This window comes from Vulpes vulpes, chromosome 11 (genome assembly GCF_048418805.1).
Source record: "Vulpes vulpes isolate BD-2025 chromosome 11, VulVul3, whole genome shotgun sequence".
Classification (NCBI taxonomy): Eukaryota; Metazoa; Chordata; class Mammalia; order Carnivora; family Canidae; genus Vulpes; species Vulpes vulpes.
In genome coordinates, this window is record NC_132790.1 from 62,469,963 (window position 1) to 62,490,983 (window position 21,021).

Genomic DNA, 21,021 nt, shown 5'->3' on the forward strand with positions numbered 1-21,021 from the left:
CCCTACCATGTGGTCTGCATCCTGTCTGCTTTTCTTTTTTTTATTTATTTTTATTTTTTATTTTATTTATTTATTTTGTCTGCTTTTCAAGGGCTGCACAGGCAGAGTGGTGGGAGCCGATGAAAAGAATCCTACCATCACTGAATACCAGACAGGCCTATTGTCTTGTCTAGTTGTTTCTTTCTAGGAACTGTCAGATTCTCACTGGCTTTTCTCAGGATGTGATTTTCTCAGAGTGAGGAAAGAAGCAGTAGAAATCTTTAAGAGGCCCTGCCTGCCCTGCCAGGTCCTCTTAAAGATCCCCGGGTGGCTTAGCAGTTTAGTCCTACCTTCGGCCTAGGGCGTGATCCTGGAGTCCCGGGATCGAGTCCCACATCGGGCTTCCTGCACGCAGCCTGCTTCTCTCTCTGCCTGTGTCTCTGCCTCTCTCTCTGTCTCTCATGAATAAATAAATAAAAAATCTTAAAAAAAAAAAAAAAGGCTCTGCCCACCATCTCCCCCTCCCTGCAGTATATCTTCTTTGACCTCAGTTCACATCTGCAGTCACCTCTTGGCTTGGGTTTAGGACTGGGATAAGAGGATTGATTTGTTAATAAGAGGCCACAGGGTGGAGCATGTGGGACCCATGTTCTCCCAGCTTCATCAAACCCTCTTTCGCCTCTCAGGTAATCTTTCTAATGAAATCCAACATGCTTTTTTAAAAAATCCAGTGTTCTTTTGATAAATGAAGTAGATACAGCTACTGGATTTCATGGTGTTTTTTCCTTGATGGTAAAGAAATGTCTAGATTTTTGATATGGCCTATCCTGACCTACAAGATGATAGTCCCTCATGTGATTCATATTAGGACATCCAGCAGGAGCAGATCCAGGAGCAGCTCGTATGATCCCCACAGTCGGTCCAGGTATGAACAGGGATGGGGAGCCACCTGTGAGGGAAGATTTGAAAGGCCTTGTTTTATAAACCCTTCATTCCCTTTCAGAAAGTGTTATATTCTATTGAAAAATTTAAACACATGTATTTGTCTCTCATAAAATCATATCCTATCTGCATGAGGTTTTTTTTTTGACCAGCTTTTATCTGTTGGCTCATTGTACTCTGTAGTGTCAAAAGTGAAAATTGATACCTGATGGCAGGTATTTATTGAATATAATTGCCTAAAAAGATCCACCAGATTCAGTCAGACTAAGTCAGTGTTAACTTTGTAACATTTTTCAATGCAGAAAATAAATTAACATTTTTCTGTTTAACATGGTAAGTCTCCCTGGGTCACTTGTTAAATGTTTCCAGTACTTGCTGTGCAAATGTGTCCCTCACACTGTCATGTAATAATGCCCATGTTCTCAGAGAACACTGATCAGATCATAAACAGAAGTGGAAGCATGTGAATATTTGAATGGGAAAATTGAACATTGTGTTGTTGCTGTTAAAGCAGGTCCTACACTTACGATAGCTACTATAGCAGGAGTCGGAGTCGAAGTAGGAGCCAGAGGAGTGACAGTTACCACCGAGGCAGAAGTTATAACAGGCGATCCAGGTGAGTCTCCCTCCTTTAGATGACCACAGGGTGTGCTGTGCACACTGGTGTGGGAGGTGACTTTGTCCACTGTGTCTGTCCCTAGGATCTAGCAAAGTGGCTCCCTGAATACTTTTCAGAATAACTGATGGTGACCATTGCCAGGTCCTCTTGATGCACTGTCCCAGTGGTCCTATCCATACCTGCCCCACCTTCACCCCTCGTGGGGTCCCCATTTTGATTTCTATGTTTTTAAGGAAACTCGTTATGTGCCTTTTTTTATATTCCTTCTTCAGTCTAATTAAATATTGATGTTCATTTTGGGTAACATGGAAAATTACTCTGCTCATTTGCATGAGTGGATTTCAAGTAATTTCCCAAGATGCGATGTTTCTTTATCTTAACCTTGATATTACTACCATCTGTCATTTAAAACATCTTTGAAAAGTCTACACTGTTGCCACAGTCAGGACCCTACTCATCTACCCACTGTGCAATGCACATCAGTATTGCTTTCAAGCCACTCATATCAAAAAAGAAGCTTTAAGAAGAATTCAAAGGGTTGAAGTTAAAAGGTGTCTGTATATTTCTTTTGTTACAGGAGTTGTAGATCTTATGGCTCCGACAGTGAAAGTGACCGAAGTTACTCTCATCACCGGAGCCCCAGTGAAAGTAGCACATATAGTTGAAAATGTCCCCTTTTTTGATACAAATTATATATTATTTGTAAATATCTGGTAACTTAAAAGTTTAAGAAACTTAATGGCAGTCTGTTGTTCTATTTCAATATTAGAGATAAGTTTGAAAAATAGACATTTCTTGTTATTGTTCACTTACATGTGCACAGAATTTAAAATACAGATATGTCTCCCAAAAATATTTTTATGCCACATTTTACAGTAGCCAACTATGGAAATGAATTTCATTTTCTTGAATCAAGAAATCATGAAATTTAAGTATAATTTGCAATATTACTTTAGGTTGTCTCTTTCCATCTCATGTATTCCTTAGAATACAGATTATTTTTGCCCGTTTTTCAGGTTTTAGCATATCTGCTGCCAAGCACAGAACTGTGAAGAACTGTTAAAGGTGGCCAAATATTTATAGACCAGTTACACCGTCTTATACATTTGTGCTCTTAAAACAAACCACCCAGAATTGATACTAATGGAAGCCAGGAGGATAAGGCAGTGGCTCTGGAGTTCTTCATTCATTCATTCCTTCTTGCTTAACCCAGAGGATCAGGAAAGTGGTCATCATACAGCCCCCCATCTGTCTTACTCCAGGCTGGCTGGTGAGGTTAAGAAGAGTAAATCAGCCTTAACTATAATACCTGCACTGTCTCTAAGGCCCTAATGTTTTATGTGCTTTTTAATAAATACTATCAGAAGTTTAGATTATAAAAAACAATTCTATTCCAGTTCATGTTTTGGTGCTCGGTACCTTTTGGTACCTCTTTAAGTATACTTTACATTAGAATCTCATAGGAGAGAGAAATGATTTTTTAGTTTTATTTTTTTTAATTCGCTGGCACCAGGCATGGTTCCTTCTGAACTATATTCACTTTCAGAATTGGAGAGCTTTCTCAAGTTCAGGTGTGGCCTGGGACCCCCTGGAGCAGGCAGGATTGGCACAGGGAGTTGTGTGGCCCCTCAGGGCTGCTGCACATAACTGGCATGTGTGCCTCTAGGAGAGCGGGTTGAAGAGTTGACTTCAAAGTACTACCAAAAACCTCACTGCCACCATCCTGGAGACATTTTGGAGGGCCTTTGAGTCTTTCAAGTAAGAGAGATCTACCACAATAGCAGTTAAACTGTTCTAAGCACCAGCATGTTTCTCCTCTTTCTTCTGTGACCCACTCTGACTCAGTGAACCCTTGCGTGACGGAGTGAGTACAGGATGACAGGGGAAGGGAGCGCCATACAGTACTGCACAAATTATACATGTTTGGTTTTGGGTGGTTCCTCCAAAAATGATTTGACCTGTAGAAACTGGTGTGATTTTTTTTTTTTTTAAATCTTTGAGTTTTTCCCCCAAGTGTACTTAATCACCTTAGTGCCAGTTTATAAGCCAGTTATGCAGAAGAAATTCATATTGGATGTTTGATATGGAACTTTGCACCATTCTACCCAGGCCTTGCTTGGGGTACTTGGGAAGTGGGAAAGAGCCCTCAGTTGGAGGGATCTGACAACCCTTGAGGGGTGAAGCGGTGACCATGGATATATTAATAAAATCATCACCCATAAAAAGTTCATAAACAGGGTTAAATTGTCAGCTGTTTGCCAGATTGATAGACGAGAGTACATTGAAAAACAAGACCCAAGTCAAACAAACGTACTTCCTAGTGAATACAGAACAATGTGTTATTCATGTGAAGGGTTTTCAAAAGTTGCCTGTAATACTCTGTGGGGAAAAAAAAAAGGCATTCAGAACCCAAACCAGAAACTGCCAAATCTAATTAGGTTAGGAAAAGTTACCTTTGGACAATGTATTCATTTTCTATTGCTATGTAACAAATTACCCCATACTTAGCAGCTTAACAACACCCATTTCTTAGCTCACAGTTCTGTAGCTTGGGAGTCTGGCACAGTGTGGCTGGACTCTCTGCTCAGGGTCTCACCAGGCTGAAATCCCGGGTTAGCAGAGCAGCATTCCTCTATGGAGGTTCTGGGGAAGAATCTGCTTCCAGGTTCGTTCAGTTCCCTGACTCAGCCAGAGGCTTCTCCCTCAGCTCCTGAAGGCTGCTTGCTTTCCCTCTTGTGTGTTCCCCTCTGTCTTCAAACCCTCAGTGGCCCATCTAATGCTTCCATCCCTCTGCCCTCCTCCACTGTTTCAAGGTTTGTATAATTAGATTAAGCCTGCTGATCAAGTCTCCCTATTTTCAGGTCAGCTCTGCCATAGAACATAGCATAATCACAGGAGTGACTGCATAGGTGCAGGGTCCTAGGATGGGTGGGGGGTGGCGTGGGCTGTTCTAGGACCCTGTGGACCCCAGACATTAACTGCCCATTGCAGTGGGGTTTCATCCCCAAAAGGTGGGCCCTTGGAAGAGTTGATTATTTCCAGCCGCAGCATTCAACTGTGTGTTTACTGAATGAACTACAGAAATAGCTTTTCTGCCTAGAGGGGATTGTTCTGTATTTTAAGTTATTTTTTAATAAAATTTAATTATGTTGTGTATTGTGCTTCTTAATAGAAAATGTATTATTGGACTGTTTTTGTAACGTCTTGTTTACTGCAAATGAAACATATAGCTGGTATTGTTCAAAAACTGTAGAAAATACTTTTGTACATATTGGCAGTGTCTAATTTGTATACACTTCATTTAAATGTTCCTAAAACTTGAAAGGGGGACCTCATAGAAATTAAAATATATACTTAGTCTAAAGCTGTGCCTGTTTCCTTTCTTTACTCATCCAGACTTCAGATCTTTCTGAAGTGTTGAGTCTCTCTGCTGACCCAGCCAGTAAAGAAACTTCATCTCTGCAGCTCATTTTCATCTTGTCCCTTAGTATCAGTGGTGGGGCATGAGGTGGAGCCGGAGAGAACTTCAGGCCGTGATGGAAATGTTCACCTACCCAGAGAAGCATTGATGATGCTTGGTCTTTCTTCCTCTGCAAACTTCGGATTTCCTCCAGACTTTGTTGTTGTCATTCCCCTGAGGTGACTTGCATACAGACATCTTTGCTAAGGAAGGAATATGTCCCATCTTATTTGGGAGTTGCTGCCAAGGGACAGCACGTTTACCTGTGAAACCACGTACAGCCTCCGCACATCCTCCCTAACAGTGGTTCGCCGGGCACATAGCACTCGCTCTTAGAGAAAACATGATATTTTTAGTGTCCACATGAGAATTTGCAGGGCAAGTACAATTAACTTTTTTCTCCTCAGAACTCAGAGGAATTTGTATTTTTTTAGTGAATACAACATAATCTCTTGCAGAGATTCAGTTTTCAGAATTAACAGTGGACCCTCAAGTCAGAATCCCTGACAAAAGTCAAATCTGGATGAGGTAAGATTTAAAGAAAATTTTCAGTCTTTTTTGCTGTAGGAAAATCCCCAAGTGAGGTTCCTTTTTAGTGAGTTCCGGCATTTTGTTCACTGATAGTGATCACTTAGATCAGCAGGGCAGTACTGGAGGGAAGTGCATTGAGAGCTTCAGTCTTGACTGTTCTGAATTAGCTGGGCATCAAGTAAAGGGCAAGTGACCATGGACACTGGCTAGGCATCACTGTTGGGAAGGGAGAGGAAGCTGTGATCCCTGCCCTGCTAGTGATGCAAATTAGTTGGCCAGGTGAGGCCTAGAAGCCCCACCTCAGGCTGAAAGAGCCTGGACTCAGTTTCTAGAAGTCCCGTGAGGAACTTGGGATAGAATGAGCTGGGAAGCAAGCTGAGAGGAATCGTGCTGGGCAGGAAGAAGTCCTTGGGTGCTCTAGGGGTGGTAAGCAGCCTCGAATCCGATCACGAATAGGTTGGGGGGCCCTGGAAGAACAGGGGGAGCGCACCACCATGACAAAGCAGGAGGCTTTAACCGTCCATTTAAAGGTTTTGGTTAGAGAGTAGAGGCAGTGCTCCCTTGCCCCTTTCTCCTCCTCCCTGTGGATCACGAGGCCCCAGAGGGGCTGTGTCAAGCTTGAGGCCAAATATTTCTGCCTCCTGAAGACCCTGGGACCTCTGTTCGCAGCTCCACAGCCAGCCTGAGGACTGTTTGGGTCCCCTCGACCAGGCTAGAGGGCCGAGGAAATCGGTAACAAAGGAGTGACCCCGAGCCTCTGACTGCTCACGTGTACTAAGAGGACTTGGACTGCCTGTTGCTTGGCTCACGAGCCCTGAAAGAGGGTGTGCACAACTGGCAGTTGTGGAAATCGGTGGTGCCCTCCCAGAGGGCTGATGGATAGAGGCTCGGGCTGGCGCTTCCCAGCCTCAGGTCACTCAGGTCCTCCTGCAACCAACATCTCTACCAGCAGGCCAGATTCTCAGAGAACGGCTGAGCAGGACCCCCACTAACCTCAATGCCTCTGGCTTCACTTGATTTTATTTTGAGCAAAGGACCTCTGTGAGCAATTATTCTATGGCAGTCCCAAGGGATTTGAGCCAGAGCCACACTGCTTGGGTTCAAGTTCTACTCTGCCAATTCCTAGTTGGATAACTAGATAAATTGCTTGACCTTTGTAATTCAGCTCCTCATCTGAAAATCTGGAAGACCAAGGCCTGCCTCTTAAAAGCAGTGAGAATTAAATACTTAGAACCGAGCATACATCAAGGTCCAGGGATGCCGGCCCCTGGGGTTGCCTCCAGGAGGAGCGCAGGAGCCCATAGGTTTCATGTGGAGAAGCCCAGGGTCCCTTGAACCGAAAGGGTGGGAGAGGACTCTGGAAGCTGCTGGTGAGGCATCGAATGCCAAGGTTGTGAGGTTTACACAGCAGGAGGGAACTGGGCAACCTGCTGGTTTGAATTAGGCCCCACCCTCCAGCAGCTGCAGCCTATTAGTGTGGTGCTCGGTGGGGGCAGAACACAGGAGCAACACCCCCAGCTCCACACCCAGAGCTCTATGCTCGTGACCCTGCAGGGCCCTGGTCAGCCCCTAGTGGGCAGCTGGAGCTGCCCTGTCCTCCCATGGGCTTGATGCCGTGTTGTCCCTCTGTTCTCTGGCACAGCCCACTGCTGTCCTGTCTCAGCTGCAGCAGCTACATGGCCTCTGCCCCCCTAGGGAGGCCGAGCCCTGCACATGCAGGCACCCCCACCCCCATGCCCCCTGTCCACCGCTGGGCTGTTTGTTCTTCCCAGGTTCAGTGGGGCGGCGGGGGGGGGAGGGGGGGGGAGTTGTGTAGTCCGGAGTCCCCAAGCAAGCCTGGGAACTGCCCTAGCACAGTTTGGGTCTCTTTCTCCTCCTTGCCATGGGAGAGAAATGGGGCTAGATGCTTAAGGAAGCGAGAACACCCTGGAACTGGCCTCTCAAGGCGGGAGCATGGCTTTGCTGACCTTGCCAGCACCCAGCCCCAACTGTCCCAAGGATCACCCAGCTCTGCACCTATCTCCATAAACTCCTGGATTATTACTCCTGGGGCCTGGGATTCTCCTCCCTGATAACCCAGTCCTACCCCACCCCTCCAGAAAGCCTGCCTTGACCGAGCCTGAAGTGAAGCTCCCAGGGCAGGGCCCTCTCCAAAGGCAAGAGCCATTTTGCCATCCCTGTCAGGCCATTCCCGCCCGACAAGAACCTGGGCTTTACCGCATCAAACCGCCTCTAGTTCCCTGCAGATGCTGCCCTGTCTCCTCTCCTGGCCTTTGCAGGGGCCGTTCTCTCCGCGGGGCATACCCCTCTGCTCTCCCTCTGCTCTAGTTAATGTTCACTTCCAGGCTTCAGCTCTGGGCGGCCCCATCTGAGCCCACCATACTGGGCTCATGTACCCAAGTGCCAGTGGCCTCTCCCAGAGCTGGCTCTGCCCTGGGGCTCCCCTAGTAGATGGACTATAGACCCCAGTATTCCGTCTCTTCCCATCTAACCGCAGCCCCTCCTTGGTTTGACTGCAGCAGCCACGGCCAATCCCGAGAAGGCCAGCAGCCCTACCTTGGTTACTTAACGCTGGCCACACCCCCTCGCCAAGCCTTAGCTGGAAGCGGGCCCAGGAGTGTCCCGTGCAGTCCTCTCTGCCAGGCTCCTCCTAGCCCGCCGGGAAGGCCACTGTCTCCCAACTTCCCCTTTCCCCAGCTCCTGACACTGGTGCCTGGCTGCATGATTTGTCCTGCTCTGGGCCTCACTGTCCTCATCCAACGATCCTTCCCTTGCCACTTCCCAGGTCAGTGCCAGGACCCCCTGGGTCCGATGAAGTGGGCTGGAAGGGAGGAAGGGGCAGAAAGCAGCCCTGAGGTGACCAGCTGGTCAGGCATGCTGGCCACTCTGGCCTGGCCCCAGCCTGAGGCCTCTGGGAGCTGAACCAGCTGTCTGCGCACTTACCAGGGCCACAGAAGTGTAGGATGTCTGCAGCAGCCACCTCCGGGGGCACGTCCCCGGCTGTGCCCCCACCTCTCCTCCCGTGCCTTTATCTACCAGGGTCTATCTATCTACCCCACACACCATCTAGCTATGTGTATCCCTCCCCTTCCCCTTGGCACTCTTCTGGTCACCCCCATCTTTGCCCCTGAGATGTCTTCTCCCTGGCCTCTGGCTCAGGAGGCCCTTGCCATCTTACAGGACAGTCCATCAGATTTTATGGTGCTGCCTGCCTGGGATCTTCACCTCTGCTCCATTTCCTCCCCCTGATGCCCAGAACCAAGTCACTCTGAGCAGGCTGCAGAGTCCCTGCCCACTCATGAGGAAGATTGCATACCCCGGGGCTACTGCGCCAGCTGGGCAGGGGCTGCTGTGTAAGCACAGGGCACGTGTGTGTGGAGGGCCACGGGTGCTGCCAAGATAAGGGCCCTATCAGAGTGACCAAAAGTGGGGCAGCAGCCAGCCTGGGGTGGGGTGGGGGCCCAGAAGGGCATCTGAATGATGGCATGGGCCCCACGAGAGGCCCACAGAGGCCCCCTCTCCACAGTGGTCCAGCCCCCACCTGGGCCCTGCCAGGCCAGCGCCCCGTGGTCCCCACCCTGCTGCCTGCCTGCTCAGCCTGGCAGCGTTCCTTTGCAGCCTCCTGCCAGCACAGCGAGCCCCCTGCCCCCACTGGTGTCCATGCCAGAGCAGCATTCCGCAGGCCTGGCTGCATCTCCCCAGCAGAGTCTGAGCGGGGAGGCTACTCAGCAGTGGTCAGGTCACACGGCTCAGGGGCACAGCGGGGCCTGGGCCTCTGGCCCCCCCTCCTTTCATCTTGCCTATTCCCTGCCAGGGTCCTGGGCCGGCCACCGTGAAGGCCTGGTCACTGCGGCTGTGGTCCGGTCCCGCATCTCCTGCCCCGTGTGGGCGTGGGCGTGGGCGTGGGCGGCCGGAGGAGGCCACCAGGTAGGGATGGGTCCCCCGGCACAAGGAGCCCTGGGCTGTCCTGGCTTGGGGCGGGGCGGGGCGGGGCGGGGAGGGGGCGCCAGCCCGAGGTCCCAGACTCACCCTCAGGTCAGAGCAGCCCGGGCCAGAGGGTGGGGGGCGGTGAGCGAGGCTGGGGTACGAGGGTTCGTCTCGGCGTGGGCCCGCTCAGGGCAGCAGGTGGAAGCCCTTCCGCAGCCAGTGGGGGAGTGGGCGCGCCCAGCTTCCCGACCTCGGGGCCGCCTCCTACTCCGCCCCCGCCTCGGTGGCGCAGCTGGAAGGCACCGAGATTAGACTCCGGGACGGACTTCCCCGCACGCGGGGGCTCCGCGCAGGGCTGTGGGGCCGGGGCCCACCCGCTGGGATGGGAGCAGGGGGGCTCGGCCGGGGGCCCCCGCGGCCCGCGGCGGAGCAGGCTGCGCAGGGGCCGCGCGCACCACGCGTGTCCGCGCCCCCCGCCGGCGCGCAGGGCGGCCTGGCCCTTTAAGCGTCCAGACGGCGGCCCCAGCTGACGCGCGGGCTCCAATCGGCGCCCCGCGCCCCCCGCCCGCCGCGCCCGAGGCTCTGGGGCCGCAGCTGCTCGGCGGCTGGACTCGCCGCGGCCCTGCGCCTCCGCCCGCCCGGCCGCGCCCCCGGGGGCCATGGTCGCGGGGCCCTGCGCGGGGGCGGCCCCCAGCGCGGCGCTTCATGGAGCGGCCCCGGCCCGGCCGCCGGGGGCAGCGCGATCCCGCGGGGCCCTGTGAGCCCCCAGCGCCACGGCACCATGGTACGCAAGGCCCTGCCTGTCCCGCCGCTTATCCGCCCACCTGCCCGCTGTGCCCTCCGAGCGCGAGGCCCGCCGGCTCGGGGCGGAGGAGCTGGAGGCATCTCCTCCCTCGCGGGGTCTCCCCGGCCCCTTCTCGCGGGTCCCCGCGGCCGGGAACGCGGCGCTGTGGCGCGGCCCTCGGCGGGGAGGGGGTTAAATTCCTGGGGTGGGGGCCGGGCGCGAGAGGCTGGAGTCTTGCTAGGCACCCGCGGAGGGGGGCGCCTCCCCGAGCCTGGGACGGCGCCGCCCTCGGACTGGGTGATGGGGGGGAGGGGGGAGGTCGGGTTCCCGCCTGGGCCTTGGGCCACGTGGGCGCCGGAGCCGCCCTGCCTGGGGATTTGGGGCGACGGGGCCAAGCGGGGTGTGTTGGGGCGGGACGTCCGCAGCTCCGGTCCAAACTACTGTGTGACCTTGGGCCAGTCCTCTGCCCTCTCTGGGCCTGTGTCCTGGGAAAGGAATGGGGCCATGAGCAGAAGAGGCTGGCACAGACACCCCCTCTCCAAGAGGAGGAGCCTGGAAGTCATGACCTGTGCCCCCTTGCTCCCCCTTGCTCCGGTGGGCCCCACCCCCGGCTGCCCGGCAGTGAGGATTAGCGTGGGTGTTTGGGGGGTGGTGCAGATCGTGCCCAGGTTTCAGCCCAGGGCCTCCAGGGAGGTGTCTGGCAGTCTAGGGAGCCCGTGGCTTCGTGGCACTGAGACAGGGTGCCCCTGGGATGCAGAAGGCTCTGGCCCTGGTGAGCAATCTCAGCAGGTGTCCCTGGCACCTGACCTCCCACTCCCCCAAGCCCCACCCTGCAGTGTCTCTGGCAGGTACAGTTTGAGGGCTTGAGGCTCCCGGCAACAGGGTGCCTGACCACTGGCCTGATGGTGCATCTTAGGCTGACCTGGCTTGGACTTGAGGGTGGGGTGTGTGGCTGCAGCTGGCCCGGCCCATAGGGCGGGATATGTGCACTTCCAGGACCTGGCACATCTGGCTGGGCAGGGAGGCAGGCGCAGCTGGTGGGTTTTGCATGGGAGGTGCCAGGTAGGGGGAGGGGGTGGCTGAGCCCCGCTGGAGTATGGACTCTGGCAGCGCCCGAGTCACAGTCACACGGCTGTGCCCTGTCAAGGAAGTCCCGCCAGGGTGCCTGAGAGTCTGAGAGTCTGAGGCCCCTCCAGGGGGAAGGGTGGTGCTGGCTTGGGGCTTACTGCCCTGGGAATGGAATCTTTGGGGGCACCAGTATCTTCCAGGCTAACCCCTATCCCTCCTTCCCTGCTGAGGCCAGAGGGACCAGATCTGCACACAGGAAGGTCAGGCACTCCCCTTTCTTTCCAAAGCCAGGTAGGCACTGGAGGGTACTGGGGCTCTGGGACCCAGGATGAGCTCCCCTCAACGGGCTTGGCTTTAAGAAGCCCTTATCTAAAGCCATTTCTGCCACTGTCTGGCCCCCCAGTGGCCCTTAGAGGCCCTGCCTGTCACAACCTAAGTTGCATCCTGAGCCCTCCCTGACCCGCAGGTGGCAGTAGCTCAGGGGAATAGGTTGCAGGTTGCTTGAGGTAGCGGTGGGGTCCCGGGGAGCCCAGCCGGTCCCCTGAGTCAGAGGTTCCCCAGATGCCTCTTCCTGCTTTTTAAGTAACTGAAAGCCAAGAAATCCATCCCTATGGCATGGTGTCTAGTCCAGTCCAGCAGGGAAAGGGTGGCCTTAGCAGAGCTGGAAGGCCAGGGGCTCTGCTTCTGCTCACAGAACCCATTCTGAGCCTCGGTTTCCCCATCTGGGCAATAGAGTTTGGTCCCAGAAGATGAATCAGAATGAGTCAGAGGAGGGAGATGGGAGGGACTTGGCACCATATCCTTGTTAGATTGGCCAGGCCTGGACAGGCCAGCAGCCCTGAGACAGAGGGGAAGATGGGTGGCTTCTTGGCTGCGGGGAAGGCAGTGTGGGAGAACTCAAGGAAGATGGTGTCCATGGTCAGGAGGCTGGCCAGACTGTGAGCTGAGAGAGCATAGGGTGGGTAGTACGCAGGGGTGGGGGTGCGGGGCAGGGCTGATCCGAAAACAGGTTGCCCCTGTGGCTCCTCCAGGTTCATTCAGAGGCCCAGGGCCGATTCTCCTTGAGGCAACTGAGAAGGTGAACATAGATAACACCCCCCAGCCCAGTCTGTGCCCACCCACTGCTCCCCCACCAATGGAAGGACTAGCACGGACAGTTGGGTTGGCTATGGATGGAAGGGACTGGGGTTTCATCCCATGGCTTGCAGGGAGGTGCTTGGGGGAGAGAGCTGATGGCATTTTGGCAGTGGGGCAAGGTACCTCTCAAATATAGGAGGCTCTGACCCAGCTAGACAGGGCCTGAGGATGGCCAGAGGCTGGGACCTGTGGGATTGGTCCAGGCGGGCAGGTGGTCGGTAGATATTAAGTGAACACCTGTGGCCCAGGCAGGGCAGTGGGCAGCCTGCCCCCCTGTGGGGTCTACCTTTTGGGAAAGCTGCTATGGAGAAGCCAGGCATGATTAAGCCAGCTCTATTTCTCGACAAATCACGGGTTCTGGATATGGCTCAAGGGCCTGATAATCTGACCCACCAGACCTTGAGGGCCTCTCTGAGGCTCCAAAGGCCCCAGGTAGCGTGGCTTCCAAGATGGGGCCATCTCAGAGCCTGTGGGCCTGGACCATACCTGTCCTGGGGTCTGAGGGCCTTTGAGAGAAGAGGGTCTAGGGCAGGCTTTCGGGGCCTCCCGTCTCTAAGCATGGTAGATGGGAAACTCAGCTCTGTCCTTCTACCTCCACAGAACCCCTGTATGAGGGGGAATTGCCGGCAGCCAGGCCTGAGGCCGTGAGCAGCAGCCTGGCCCAGTAAGAAGGGGCAGGCTAGATCCCATCAGCCTCCTCCAGCAGGGCAGTTGGGACCAAGGCCTGGGCCTAGATTTCTTCACAAGAATTTCTACCCCTGCAAAGCCTTGGGCCCAGGCCTTGAGGCCCCTACTGCTGGTGAGGTGAGGGGTTTCCTAGGTACTACCCCTAGGGGTGCAGTAGCAGCCAGAGGCCAAGCAGTAAGCTGGTGAGCCTTTCATGCTTGAGGGACCTGAGGTTGGGCAGGGTGGCTTCATTTGTATGTGCAAGTGAGTATGAGGCAGAGAACCCGTGGAGCATAGGACGTGCTGAAGGAATGCTCGGGTCTGGGGGGACCGACCACCTCGCCCCAGTTTGCCTGGATTGGCCCTGGTTTTAGCACAGAAAGCCCCACATCCCAGGAAACCCGTAGGTCCCAGGCACTCCTGGATGTTGGTGACCCTAGTCCCTGTTCCTTCCTCTTTCCTTTCTTCCCCTTCCTTGCGCAGGATGACCTCCTGTTTCACGGGGAAGAGCTGCAGGCCCAGGAAGGTTAGCCACTCACCCAGGAGCCGACGGTCGCGATTGGAGTCTGAGCTCTAAGGGGCGGCTGGCTCGGGCTGGAGTCCTGGTTCCCCTGCGTCCTTGCCGGAGCTTCGGCTCCTATATAGAACGTGGAGCCAGGAGTGATGGGCAGGCTGCCTCCCGGAGGGTGGGGGCTGCCCAGGTCACTGGCCTTGACCTGACCTGTGCCCTCTGCCCCGCAGTTGCTGGTTGAGAAGACGACAGACTCACCGGCGGCCGAGTTCTCGCTGGTGGAGGACGTGGCGCTGCACTTCGCCTGCTTGATGGGCCGCCTGAATGAGCAGCGCCTCTTCCAGCCTGACCTCTGCGACGTGGACCTGGTGCTGGTGCCCCAGCGCAGCGTCTTCCCTGCACACAAGGGCGTGCTGGCCGCCTACAGCCAGTTCTTCCACTCGCTCTTCACCCAGAACAAGCAGCTGCAGCGCGTGGAGCTGTCCCTGGAGGCGCTGGCACCCGGCGGCCTGCAGCAGATCCTCAACTTCATCTACACGTCCAAGCTGCTGGTCAACGCGGCCAACGTCCACGAGGTGCTCAGTGCCGCCTCGCTGCTGCAGATGGCTGACATCGCCGCGTCCTGCCAGGAGCTGCTGGACGCCCGCTCCCTAGGCCCCCCGGGCCCCAGCGCTGTGGCCCTGGCCCAGCCGGCCACCGGCTGCACCCCGGCCGCACCACCCTACTACTGCGACATCAAGCAGGAGGCGGACGCCCCAGGCCTGCCTAAGATCTATGCCCGGGAAGGCCCTGACCCCTACTCTGTGCGTGTCGAGGACGGGGCAGGGACCGCGGGTGGCACAGTGCCTGCTGCCATCGGGCCGGCTCAGCCCTTCTTCAAGGAGGAGAAGGAGGGCGGCGTGGAGGAGGCCGGCGGGCCGGCGGGCAGCCTGTGCAAGCTGGAGGGTGGGGAGGGGCTGGAGGAGGAGCTAGGGGGCACTGGTACCTACAGCCACCGGGAGCAGTCCCAGATCATCGTGGAGGTGAACCTCAACAACCAGACTCTGCACGTGTCCACGGGGCCCGAGGGGAAGCCGGGCACCACCACGGGCCCGGCCACCATGGTGCTGGGCCGGGAAGACGGGCTGCAGAGACACTCGGAGGACGAGGAGGAGGAAGAAGAGGAGGACGAGGAGGAAGAGGAGGACGAGGAGGAGGAGGAGGGTGGTGGCAGTGGAGGGGAGGAGGAGGAGGAGGAAGAGGAAGAGGAGGGTGGCAGTCAGGGAGAGGAGGAAGACGAGGAGGAGGAAGCACACAGCGAGCAGGAGGAAGAGGAGGAGGAAGAGGAAGGGCACAGTGAGCAGGATCAAGAGAGCTCGGAGGAGGAGGATGAGGACGAGGAGGGGGAGGCAGCGAGCAGGCAGGGGCCGGCGGGGCGGCGGGGCGGCAGGGCAGAGCCCCCTGCCCACAGTCGTATGGCCACGCGGTCTCGAGAGAACGCCAGACGCCGAGGCCCCCCTGAGCCCGAGGAGGCCAGGCCTCGGGGCGGGAAGAGGCCCAAGCCGGCTCCGGGAGGAGCCTCTGCAGCAGCCCGCGCGGGGCCACAGGCCGCTGACGGGCTGGGGGCCAAGGTGAAGCTGGAAGAGAAGCAGCACCACCCGTGCCAGAAGTGCCCTCGTGTCTTCAACAACCGCTGGTACCTGGAGAAGCACATGAACGTGACCCACAGCCGCATGCAGATCTGTGACCAGTGCGGCAAGCGCTTCCTGCTGGAGAGCGAGCTGCTGCTGCACCGGCAGACAGACTGCGAGCGCAACATCCAGGTGGGTGGGCCTCGGGGGCTCCTTGCGGTAGGCGGAAGGTCCGTGGGATGGCCACCCAGGCCACGCACCCAGTGTCTTGCTGCCTGCATCACTCACACAGGCTAGGGAGGCCAGGCTTACCTGGGCCCTTGGGGCCAACCCGGGCCCAGGGTAGTGAGAGCCCAGGGGATAAGTCAGGGAGGGCTTCCTGCAGGAGGCAGGTAGACCTCGGCTTTGGTACATGGAGACACATACAGATCGGACAGGAACAAACAGTATCCTTGGCCAGAGGGGCCAAGGAGAGGATGAGAAGAGGGAGTTGTCTGTGTACTGGTGGCTGGTGGGTAGCCAGTTCTGAGGAGGGGGGAGCCCGTGTTTTTAGGAAATCCTAGAACTGCTGAAAGCCAGCGGGGCCACCATGTAGTTTCACAGATCGTGCACTGCACAAAAGTACAGATGAGGTAAGGTAGGGTTTGCCCAGAGGGGGCGCCATTTCCACTTTGCTACAAAGTCTGGATAGAGCAAGGGGTGGCCTGGCAGGAGGAAGCCCCTGCTGTCAGCTCTTTGGAGATGCCAGCTGGCCTGAGCTTGGGAAGAGGGATTGGATGAGAAATTTGGGAAGAGCAGGGGCTGCCGAGGCCAAGCAGGGGAGCTGGGCTGCGTGCCAGGCCTTGGGTCAGCCGGAGTGTGTGCCAGCCTGGCCTCTCAGGGTTTGGGTAGCACAGGGCCCGCCAGGCTGTTTTTTATCTCTTCTGGCCGGGAGGAAGTTGTAGGGGCAGCAGGTAGGCAGGTACTAATTGCCTGAGCTAATTGCTAATTCCTGTGCTCTGTGGAGAAAGTGTTACCTGGGGGTTACCTGGTCTCCTGCCCCACCCTCCTGCACCTGTTCCCACTTGCCTGCCCGCTGGGTTGCCCTTTGCCTCTCCACCTGCACACACCTGAATCTTCCTCCTGAGGGAGAAAGATGCATGTGCTTCTTCTGACCTGGACACCCTGACCCATTTCTGCTCATGCCCTGACCTACTCCAGCCCTCTAGAAGTGTGTCCTTCAGGAATCAGTAGGACAAGGGCAGGAGGGGAGCACAGCCCCCAGGGTTCCCACCACCTTCCATTTCCTCATGGGACACGAGACCTCCTGCAGTTCCCGCCATGCCCAAAGCTGGCCCTTTGGCACCTCTCTCCTTGGGTCCCAGTAGGGGGGAGGCAGCAGAGATGGTGCTCCACCCTGGTGGGCCTGCTATCTTAGGAGGGCTTCTCCACGCACAGCGTGTGTGGCCTCCTCACATGTCATGGCCCTTCAGCCAGTTATGTGTCTCCCCTCTATAGACAGGTACCTTGTTGAGATGAGCACAGAGTAGTAGGGGCTTCCTGGTATAGGTGGCCCCTGACCCAAGCTAAGGTCAAGGATGGGGGGGGGGGCCCAGGCTGCAGCCCTGAGTAGGTGGGCATGTTTCTAGGGAGTTACCCAGAACGTTTCCCAACTCCCAGAACGTCAGATTTGGCAGGTCACTGGACATTGAAGGCTCTTCCTCCAGCACAATTCAGGTGGAGAAACTGAGGTCCAGAGAGGGGGCAGATTGTTCCAGGTCACGGTCCGGACTCAGGACCCGGGACCTGTCATCCTCTCACCCTGCAGTGTGTGACATGCGGCAAAGCTTTTAAGAAGCTCTGGTCCCTCCATGAGCACAACAAGATCGTGCATGGCTATGCTGAGAAGAAGTTCTCATGTGAGATCTGTGAGAAGAAGTTCTACACCATGGCCCATGTGCGCAAGCACATGGTTGGTGAGTCTGGGCCGGGAGAGGATGGGGCCTGAGGTCAGAGCTGGGCCAGCTGTTGCTTGTGCTGGGAAGGACTTCCATCCCAGGGTATTGGGAAGGTGTGAGAAGGCCCCTCTCAATTGGGAAGCCTGGGGAGGCTGGTTGTAGTGGCAGGTGTGACCTGGATAGACTCAGAGGTCGGGGCTACTGTGTACAGTTGGACAAGTTGCACATTGCACAAGGGCTCCTGGACAAGATGGCAGATGGGGACCAGAATCCAGCTGGCACACTGCTAACCAGACTGTGCATCTCAGTATGGGGTTGTGGCCACCAGGGAAAGGTGTACCTTTTCCTCCATTACACAAAGTGCCATATGGGCTGACACAGGCCCTGTCTCAGTTTAAGGACAGCTGTGCATCTAAATTTTTCTCACCTTCCAGCCTTTTTTTTTTTTTTAAAGATTTTATTTATTTATTCATAGAGACACAGAGAGAGAATGAGAGGCAGAGACACAGGCAGAGGGAGAAGCAGGCTCCATCCAGAGAGCCTGATGTGGGACTGGATCCAGGGTCTCCAGGATCACGCCCTGGGCAGCAGGCGGCACTAAACCGCTGCGCCACCGGGGCTGCCCTCACCTTCCAGCCTTTACAGGGCTTCAGGCTTCTCTGAATCAAACACGGTAATGAGGAAGGCCCCGCAAATGTATGCTGGGCTACTCCTCTGCCTTGGGCATGGCTGTCCCTCCCCTCTAGGAGGGCCTGACAGGGAGTCTGGGGTTCAGGTGGCCCTCCTTTCTTTGCCTGCTTGGGGCTCAAGGGCCCCAAGGGAGGCAAAGAAAGGGAGGAGTGGCTCCTGGCCAGGCCTAACCCCCTTTCTGCAGCCACCTGGGAGCAGGGACCCCTGGATGGAGGTCCCAGCTGGGAGCATATTGAGTAGCCCAGGACTAGTCTTCCTGGGCTTGGGTTCCCCAGCTCCGAGCTGTAAGGGGATGACCTCTCTGACTCCAGTTGCTTCCTCCCAGATCTTCCTTGAAGAGTTTGTTAGTCCTCACCTGTCTGTGGTTTTGAGGGGAGCACAGTTAACTCCCTCTGGACTGTTCAGTGTCATCCTGTGAAAAGCCCACCTTTGAGGCCTAAGACTACTCCTAGCCTCTCTGTAGAAGGGTGCACTGGGGCATGCAGAGGCTGTGCAGGGAGTCAGCGGTGGGGCCAGGGTTTGAGCTGAAGTCAGTCCTGTTTGAGGTCCTTTGCTCTCTCCCTGAAGCTTTGGGAGTGAGGCAGCCTTTGCCAGAGGCTGAAGAACACGAGGGCCTCCATGCTAGTCTGACCAGACTTGAGAGCAGATGGACAGACCTAGCCCAGAGAGAAGGGGCTTGGCCTGCAAGTCAGCCCCAGGTCCCAGCCTGAGGCTCTGAGGCAGACCCTGGAATAGGGGGGCATCCCAGGAGGCCCCATATGGGAGGCAGCCAGGCAGGAACCCCCGAGAGGAGCCATGGGGGTTACCCTGAGACATAACGGCCTGCCCTGCAGCCCACACCAAGGACATGCCCTTCACCTGTGAGACCTGTGGGAAGTCCTTCAAACGAAGCATGTCTCTCAAAGTGCACTCGCTGCAGCACTCTGGGGAGAAACCCTTCAGATGCGAGGTGAGTCCCTTTCTGCCCCTGCCCCAGGGGCCACCCTGGATGGGCAGGGATCAGTTGCAGGAGCTGCCTAAAAGCCAGGGAGCTGGGGACAGTGGAGTCTGCCCACCGCCCCACCCGCCGGGCACATTCAGGGTGAGCGGTCTCCTTGGGCCGAAACCACGCCTGGGACGGGCCTTCTGGGGAGGTGGACAGAGGAGCCTCCCGGGCAGAGCAGAGACGGCTGCGGGCGGGGATGAGGAGGGCCTTCCGACAAGGAGGAAGGATCTGGGGGGGCCCTCGGCGCTAAGCCTGAGGACTCCATTCCGTGGCTTTTTCCCACTCCCGGACTTCACCCTCTCCTGGGCCCCGCCTGCCAGCGGCGCCCCAGGCCCGTGCCCCGGGGTGTCCTCCCCGCACCCCCCCCTCCCCCGCCCTGGGCCTCACCTCCACCCCACCCCCAGAACTGCAACGAGCGCTTCCAGTACAAGTACCAGCTGCGGTCGCACATGAGCATCCACATTGGCCACAAGCAGTTCATGTGCCAGTGGTGCGGCAAGGACTTCAACATGAAGCAGTACTTCGACGAGCACATGAAGACGCACACAGGTACGCCCGGCCCCGCGGCCCTGCCCCCGCTGCCTTCTGGACGCGGCCGGGAGGTCGGTGCCTGCACCGCTGGCGCCGCCCCCCAGTGACCCGCTTTGCCGGCGCCTAGGGGAGAAGCCGTACATCTGCGAGATCTGCGGCAAGAGCTTCACCAGCCGCCCCAACATGAAGCGGCACCGGCGCACGCACACCGGCGAGAAGCCCTACCCCTGCGACGTGTGCGGCCAGCGCTTCCGCTTCTCCAACATGCTCAAGGCGCACAAGGAGAAGTGCTTCCGCGTCAGTCACCCGCTGGCCGCCGACGGGCCCCCTTCCTCGGGCCCAGGCCTGCCCCCCGCCCCGCCCGCCGCAGCGCACGCGCTGCCCCTGCTCCCGGGGCTGCCCCAGACCCTGCCGCCCCCGCCCCACCTGCCGCCGCCCCCGCCCCTCTTCTCCACCACTGCCACTTCGGGCGGCAGGATGAGCGCCAACAACTGACTGCCCCCCTGCACGTGCCGGTGGGGGGGGTGGCCCGGGGCCCAGGGCCGCCTCGGGGCCCCCTCCTGCCCTCCCCTCCTTCCTGCGGGAGGACGCCGGGCTGCGGCCGCCACCTGGACGGGCTGGACGCCTGCCGCCTGAGGCCCCCGGCCGTGTGGGTGTGGGTGTGCGGGCCGGTGGCCCAGTGCGGGTGGAGGACACCTCACTCCCAAGTGCCCCCCTTTGCAGTGACTCCTTGAAGCCTTTATTTTATTTTATTTTATTTTTATTTTTTTGGAAGTGGAAGGAAAAAGCAAAGAGAGGAAACTATTTGCAGCACCCCCTCCAGGTGAGGCGGGTACTGGAGGCAGCAGGTACAGCAGGAAGCCAGGGGCTGGGGAGCAGGTGTGACCGGTCACTCTGCTGAGGCCTGAGCCCTAGGGGGTTGGCCAGGCAGGCTTCGGTCAGTTTCAGTGGCTCATCTCTGCCTCCCCCGTGCCCCCCAACTTGCCCCCTCATCCTGGAGGGCTTGGGGGAAAGTTGGGGTGCCAGCCTCCCGGGAAGAGGAAGAAGCCGTGGATCTGAGGGCTGTGGACACCGGAGCGGGGGCTTGAGTGTGGACTCCCATGAGCATGTGGTGGAGGGAGTAGGGTGAAGTGTGAAGGCTGCAGACCCAGCTTTGCACCGTGTGCGGTGGGGGAGACAGGGGCTGGACCCCAGGCATTTGCTCACCCACCCACCACCCTGCCAGCAAGCGCAGGGATCCCTGAGCCATACCAGGCTGCACCAAGGTCGCCAAGTCCAGGAGAGGACATCCCCAGAAGCCACTGGGCCTCAGGGGGCTGGGAGCTAGGCCCTGGGTGGGCAGACGGGCTGGCTCCCGCAGCACCAGATCCCAAGGGCTGCAGTCCAAGAGTCCCTGCAAATGGGAGAACCCCAAGGGCAGGTCCTGAGAAGGAGGCACTGTTTGAAGGTTTCAAGGTGCTATCAGTGGGGCAGGGGGCGGGGCTGCTGTTCACAGAGCCCCCGGGTCCTCACCAGCCGCCCTGGTCGTCTCTCCGCACCAGAGGAGATGTGTGTGTGTCTGTACCCATCCCTGCTCAGAAGGCAGAGGCCTCCTCCTCTTCCTAGGCCTGGCCACAACCCACTCCAGGCTGGTGTCCAGCACCC

The 21,021-nt window shown here is 57.1% G+C and overlaps 2 protein-coding genes and 1 long non-coding RNA gene across 10 annotated transcripts in view; 2 read left to right on the forward strand and 1 right to left on the reverse strand.

Moving 5' to 3' along the window:
* NKTR (natural killer cell triggering receptor) overlaps positions 1-4,904 on the forward strand; it is a 52,679-nt gene extending 47,775 nt beyond the window's left edge. For 4 of the 6 annotated variants that reach the window (XM_072726577.1, XM_026000928.2, XM_072726578.1 and 1 more), the window contains 3 exons: positions 848-904; positions 1,433-1,537; positions 2,118-4,904. In XM_072726577.1, coding sequence (XP_072582678.1) covers positions 848-904; positions 1,433-1,537; positions 2,118-2,205 — 250 coding nt within the window. In that variant the 3' untranslated portion in view covers positions 2,206-4,904. The remainder of the gene's footprint in view (positions 1-847; positions 905-1,432; positions 1,538-2,117) is intronic. The other 2 variants (XM_026000929.2, XM_026000926.2) reach the window with 2 other exon arrangements.
* On the reverse strand, positions 795-9,849 carry LOC112921614 (uncharacterized). The gene is made up of 3 exons (XR_003235276.2): positions 9,561-9,849; positions 5,095-5,203; positions 795-928 (listed from the first exon to the last, which is right to left on the reverse strand). It is a non-coding gene; the product is annotated as an uncharacterized lncRNA (long non-coding RNA).
* ZBTB47 (zinc finger and BTB domain containing 47) lies at positions 8,239-20,339 on the forward strand. 3 transcript variants are annotated; one of them, XM_026000933.2, is made up of 7 exons: positions 8,239-8,316; positions 9,346-9,458; positions 13,855-15,426; positions 17,042-17,189; positions 18,695-18,810; positions 19,251-19,395; positions 19,505-20,339. In XM_026000933.2, the coding sequence occupies exons 1-7, from the start codon at positions 8,253-8,255 to the stop codon at positions 19,870-19,872; spliced, it is 2,526 nt and encodes an 841-aa protein (XP_025856718.2). In that variant the 5' UTR covers positions 8,239-8,252; the 3' UTR covers positions 19,873-20,339. The 3 variants fall into 3 exon arrangements, with proteins under 3 accessions (XP_025856718.2, XP_072582683.1, XP_072582682.1); XM_072726581.1 differs by lacking the exons at positions 8,239-8,316; positions 9,346-9,458 and adding exons at positions 10,125-10,242; positions 13,597-13,639; XM_072726582.1 differs by lacking the exons at positions 8,239-8,316; positions 9,346-9,458 and adding an exon at positions 10,028-10,242.
* The last annotated feature ends 682 nt before the right edge of the window (positions 20,340-21,021 follow it).

Excerpts from the sequence above, each read along its gene's own strand:
- ZBTB47 (XM_026000933.2), top strand. The coding sequence starts at position 8,253 with ATGATTTGTCCTGCTCTGGGCCTCACTGTCCTCATCCAACGATCCTTC. Across the intron at positions 18,811-19,250 it reads AGAAACCCTTCAGATGCGAG|AACTGCAACGAGCGCTTCCA; the intron begins GTGAGTCCCTTT and ends CCCCACCCCCAG. Across the intron at positions 19,396-19,504 it reads GCACATGAAGACGCACACAG|GGGAGAAGCCGTACATCTGC; the intron begins GTACGCCCGGCC and ends GCCGGCGCCTAG.